Raw genomic sequence first — 5,846 nt, 5'->3', positions numbered from 1 at the left:
CTGTCCCCTGGGTTTTGCTGCCCCTTCCCACCCCCCTTCCTGCTGCTGCTGCTGCTGCTGCTATGTCCCCTGGGTCCTGCTGCTGCCCCTTCCCCTGAGTCTTGCTGCCCCTTCTTCCCTGGGTCTCTCAGCTTCCTTATCCCCTGGATCCCTCTGCCCCACTGCATCCCCCCAGCTCTGCTCCGTCCATCCCCCCTGACCCACATGCCACCTGCTGCCCTCTTCCCTTTGCCCTCCCTGCCCTGTGTCTGCTGCATGCATCCGTGTCTCCCTCCTTCCCTCTGTTCTAGAGCCAGCCAAGTCCATCTGCAACGCTCGTTTTGCCCACTCATCACCTCTGCCTGCCCTTTCCTGCCCCATCCCAGGACGTGCCCACCGGCCACTTCTGCCACATGTATTCACCTGCTCCAGGTCTTTCAGCTCCTCTGCTACACCCGTCTCCCCATTTGTCCTGTCACCTGTGGACACCAGGTCCATGTTCCCTGTCCCTCTGCGTGTCCGTGCATTCACACTCTGCTCTGTGTCCCCTGGGCCCCATCCATCTATCCACCCACCCGCCCATCCACACTGCTTTCACTACAGTCAGGCCATCCATAGTTTTTCATCCACGTGCCCAGCAGCCCTGTCCAGTGGTTCAGTTTCTCTTCTGCATGCTTTATAGCCCCCATGCATCCATCTTATCCTGTGCCCACTCAGCTGCATCCCTCCTTCCAGCTCCTCCAACTGCGTATCCTGTGGTTCTCTGCCACATCCATCTGTCTGCACGTCCCTGCATGCCCTGCCCGTGCTATCCTTTCTCTTCTGTATTTTCTACAGACTTCTCTGATGCATCTCTCCACTGTATGGCTCCATCTGTCCATCTCCCTGCTCTGCCTTTCCCCTTTTATACAGTCTATACATATCCATTCAGCTCATTTATCTGTGTATCAGTCTGGTCATTCACAGTGTCAGTCATGTTACTCCATCTTTGGACTTCCTTTATCCATCTGCTGACTATATCCAGCTTTCTGTCTCCTGCTTGTCCATCTGCTTGGTGTGCTCAGCCATCCATTTACCTAGTCACCGTGTCCCCATCCGACCACGGTATCAATCATATTGATCCCACCCATCTCTCCATCCCTCTCTACTGTGCAATATCATTGCGTGTCCATCCAGATCATTAAACACACTCTCTATTTGTCACTTTTCCTACTAGCTTTGTACTCGATTTCTCAATCTCTCCATCAGTCTACCGTCACTCAGTTCACTTCTGAATCTGTCTTTCTGTAGCATCTACATACCCATTTATCTTTGTAAGTGCTGCCCAGGCATCTACTTTATCCTCCCACCTGCTGTCAAAAGCATACACATTTGCAGTATACTATATTTATTATATTTATTTAGCTTGCATATGAGCTTGCCTGTTTGTAGTTCCTTCCGATTTATTTATAGGCATGCACGGTACATACACACATATATAGCTCAGGTGCTCACATGGTACAGGTAACATAGATTGGTTCAGTGACACCGTGCTGTTAATTTCCTTCTGTTGTAGTCACAGTTTGCAGGAAAGCTGTGTATTAACCTGGAATAAGGGACTTCGATTATCACTGATTTTGCTTTTGCTGTTTTATCTGAAGGCCAATGCTATGCAATCTCTGCTGGGTTTGCACTTCTATTCACTGCTCCATTTGTTCCTTGGTTTCCCCACATCTTAAAGACCTGTTTTATATAATAATATTCTTCTATTCTGTTTTATATAAAACTTATGTAGACACAGCAAATGTTATAATGGATTTGAAATGTTGTAAGACACTGGCTGGGCCCAAGAGATGCCTTTTGAAGAGATTGCAGATAACAAATGAAGGCAGTGATGATGATGATGATGATGATGATAATTCAAAGCTGGATTTAAAATAATAAAGCTTTCTGGAAAACTGAAAGGGAGAGAAATGTGTGTGCATTGCAATATCCAGATGATAGCAGACTAGAAATACCTGTCCATCTAATCATTTCAGAGAGCAATCAGGAGGCTACAGTTAGAGGACTTGGATTATAGGAAGACTGTCAGGCCAGAGTGGGCAGTTATTTAGTGCCCGTAACGCAAAATGACAGCGGGGATACCGAGAGGTCTGGTATGCATGGATTTTTTTTTTTTCTCACTTCAAATAATGCCTTGGTATCAGACCTTTGGGGATAGTTTAAGTCATCTAACTCTGGCATTATTAAATACATTTAAAAACAGTCAGTAGAAAGGTTATGATGATAACCAGGGCTGCTTCATCTGACCTCCTCAGGAAAGAATGTGCTTGTATTGGGGGAAAAGGCTACTAATAGCAGATACTGTACTAATTAAGCAGATGAGGTGTGGGATAGTTGAGCCATTTGTGGACCTGATACGGGATCATCTTTCCCCAATATTCTGGATCCCTTGTTAAGTAAGTGAGATGAAAATAAAGGGTTTTGTTACAGTTTTCAGCTATTCGATCTTGGCTGCTAAAAAGCCTTTCCAAAGGCATTTGGAGGTTAATATGTTTCTTAATGACTAGATATCCAGGTACTAACACTGTTCTTTTCTGGACGGGGTGTTATATAGCTTTTTTGAGTTTGTCTGACTCTAAAAAGCCAGAGCTCTGAAGAGTTTATGCTGGTTTCTATGGATCTGTCACATTCAGCTACAGCCTGGTTAGAGCGTTGCTGTGGGAAGTTGCTTTTTGATGCATTTCTAATACAAACTCTGGATGTCTAATTCAGTGCATTATTTCTGGCTGATGAATTCTCCCAGCTCTTTTGATCAGTTATGCTGCCGTGTTGCTTCTGCATCCAGAATTGCACAAATGATGCATTTTCTTTTTGGCTTAACGTTGCTGATTTCTCCTTATCTTGCAGATGATCTGGCCTCGTCGAGAGTCCGCCTCTATTTCTTCATCTCAAACGAAGGGAACCAGAACTTGTTTGTCGTTCAGGCCAGCCTCTGGCTTTACTTGAAGCTGCTTCCGTACGTCTTAGAGAAAGGCAGCAGGCGAAAAGTAAGAGTCAAAGTCTATTTCCAGGACCCGGACACTAGCAACAAGTGGAATGTGGTTGAAAAGAAAGTTGATCTCAAAAGAAGTGGTTGGCACACTTTTCCCATGACAGAGGCAATCCAGGCTCTATTTGAGAAAGGAGAAAGGAGACTGAACTTGGATGTTCAATGTGAGGGCTGCGAAGAGTATTCAGTGCTGCCAATTTACGTGGACCCTGGGGAGGAATCCCATCGGCCTTTTTTAGTGGTGCAAGCCCGATTAGCTGATAACAAACACAGGATCCGGAAAAGAGGTCTGGAGTGTGATGGCAGGACCAATCTATGTTGCAGGCAACAGTTTTACATTGACTTTAGACTCATTGGGTGGAATGACTGGATCATAGCGCCATCAGGTTACTATGGGAATTACTGTGAAGGGAGCTGCCCGGCCTACTTGGCTGGCGTCCCAGGGTCAGCTTCCTCCTTTCACACTGCGGTAGTGAATCAGTACAGAATGCGAGGGCTGAACCCGGGCACCGTGAACTCCTGTTGCATCCCAACCAAACTTAGCACAATGTCAATGCTGTACTTTGACGATGAATACAACATTGTGAAAAGGGACGTTCCCAATATGATTGTGGAAGAATGTGGTTGTGCTTGATTTAAGGTGTGTTTTAAGGGGGGGGAGAGCGAGAGAGAGAGAGAGAAAGAGAACATCCCCGTGCTAGATGGTGTTGGAGGAAGTTTCACTCTGTATCCAGGCATCGGTGTTGAAAAGTCACTGTGGACAAGTTTGACAAAAACAAAAAATGTTTCACTTTGGTGTCGGGACAGTGGCAGTTTGTGGATCTTGAACACTTAAATATTCTATCACTTATAAATGAATGCTAAGAGATACCTTAAATGCACACACGCATACACAGCCACAGCCACGCGCGCACACACGCACCCAGCAGTTTGGAAAAGGGATACAAGAAACAGGAAGTCAGTGACTAGTGACAACCTAACTAAATGCTTGCCAGTACAAGTGAATGGCTAAGCAGCTGTTTCCGCACCTGCCAGTGAAGTCAGATTAAAATGAGCTCTCTTTGCTCATACAAAAGCACAAGGAAAAAAACAAAACAAAAAGAGAACGTAATCTAGTGTTGCACGCAGGTGTCAAAAATGACCAAACTTAAAAAGGACCATCACCTCCGAGGTCTAAAGGGAAGCTGCAGAACACCTGCTTATGTAGGTGATCACATCCTCTTAACATAAGTCTCATCACAGAAATCCTTATCTTCCTACAGCACTTCCAGTAAGGAATACCATACCATAACATCAGAGAGAGAAAGAGAGATACGTAAGCAACTACTGTAATTCTGACGTAAGACTGTTGCTAAATGACGTGTTGGGTCGGCATTATTTGATGCTTTAACAGACCACTAGAAATCCATGGACGGCCCTGCCTGTTGCGCCATTGCAAAGGGGATTTTTGTCTCGTTTCTGGAGCATTAGCATGTTGTATCTCACTGTCCTAAGAACAAAGAAAATCAAAGTTGCAATCTGTGTTCTTCAACAGGGGACTCGGCAAGGACACATCACACGGGGGAAAAAACAAACAAACAAGCAAACGCTACTGCGACTAGACCAATGAACCCTAAAAAGGAATTACAGTAACACAGTGGAGACATTCTGAAAAAATGCAGTGCATTTAATAACAGGCAAGGAACATTTAACAAGTCTTGGAAAAAAAGGAGAGGAAAGTGCTTTCGATTTCCTTACCAGGAGGTGTCGAGGATGGCCATAAAGATCAGAAAACAGTAATACAGCATAGCACTTGCAAACTGCTTGAATGCACGTATTATAGCACTTGCAGATTTCAATGCCTTGAAAAGTGGTACTTGATAGTGCACTTATCTTTGCTCACTATCTAGGTAAACAGGTGCCGCATGAGCTATGCAATGTAAAATGTTGACCCATACTAGACAAAACTGGACTGATGAAATGACTTTTTTATATTTTTTTATACTTGAAATTAAATCTTTTGCTTCTTTTTTAAAGCGAATGATTGCTTTTAATGTTTGCACTGATTTAGTTGCATGATTAGTCAAAAAGAAAAAAAAACTGCCATTTGGAAAAAAATGTTATTTTTGTAGCAGCAAAAAATGAAATACAGTTAAATGTATTATACATAAATTTTGGAACCAAAGAGGCCAACATATTAGTTTATAATTTTTATGAGATGGCAAAGCCATCACGTATTATGTAGTTGTACTGAGCAATCCCTCACGAGGCCTACCAACTATTTCAGGGTACAAAATGAATTCTGTTTGTTCTATTGATGTCTTTTCTATACCATACGCACATGGACTGTAGAGTGGAAATGACTATTGTAGTATACATTACAATATGTGCATCCTTTAAATCCAGTTTTTATGTTTATTTAATAAAGTTCCTTTTAGGTTCTGTTCCATAATAATTTAAACCAAACAATTTTCACTTAGATATGCTGTTGAAGTATCTTACATTTGTGTACAGTTTAAATAAATAAAAAAAAAAATTGGAAAACCAGATAAGCTTTTTGCAACATCTCACCTCTGGCAGAGTTAAGCTGGATGAAGATTGATCATTGTCATAAAGTCTGGTTTGTGGCCCCAGTTTGGACCCTAAAATCATGTTTTATTTTGTCTCTCAGCCCTTATTCCTTCTGAGCAGGCTTCAGAAGAGACCTGGGCCGTGTGTCTATTTGGGTACAGTGCACCCTTCAACGGGCTGTCAAAACGCAGCTCTTTCGTGCTAATGGTGTCTTAATAAAGGAGGCAGGGAATTGTGTTCAGCGTATTTTGAGGTCATTTGGAGCACTTTAGGAATGTAACGGCTA

General features: G+C 43.4%; 1 protein-coding gene across 1 annotated transcript in view; it reads left to right on the top strand.

Moving 5' to 3' along the window:
• The window catches only part of INHBB (inhibin beta B subunit), an 11,418-nt gene extending 5,977 nt beyond the window's left edge, over positions 1-5,441 (top strand). The window contains exon 2 of the mRNA XM_019522606.1: positions 2,869-5,441. Coding sequence (XP_019378151.1) covers positions 2,869-3,644 — 776 coding nt within the window. The 3' untranslated portion in view covers positions 3,645-5,441. The remainder of the gene's footprint in view (positions 1-2,868) is intronic.
• The last annotated feature ends 405 nt before the right edge of the window (positions 5,442-5,846 follow it).

The sequence above is a fragment of the Gavialis gangeticus genome, unplaced genomic scaffold, assembly GCF_001723915.1.
Source record: "Gavialis gangeticus isolate Ggan-Ray unplaced genomic scaffold, GavGan_comp1, whole genome shotgun sequence".
Taxonomy (NCBI): domain Eukaryota; kingdom Metazoa; phylum Chordata; order Crocodylia; family Gavialidae; genus Gavialis; species Gavialis gangeticus.
Note: the sequence above shows the minus strand (reverse complement) of the source record. Positions and strands in the feature narration are given on the sequence as shown.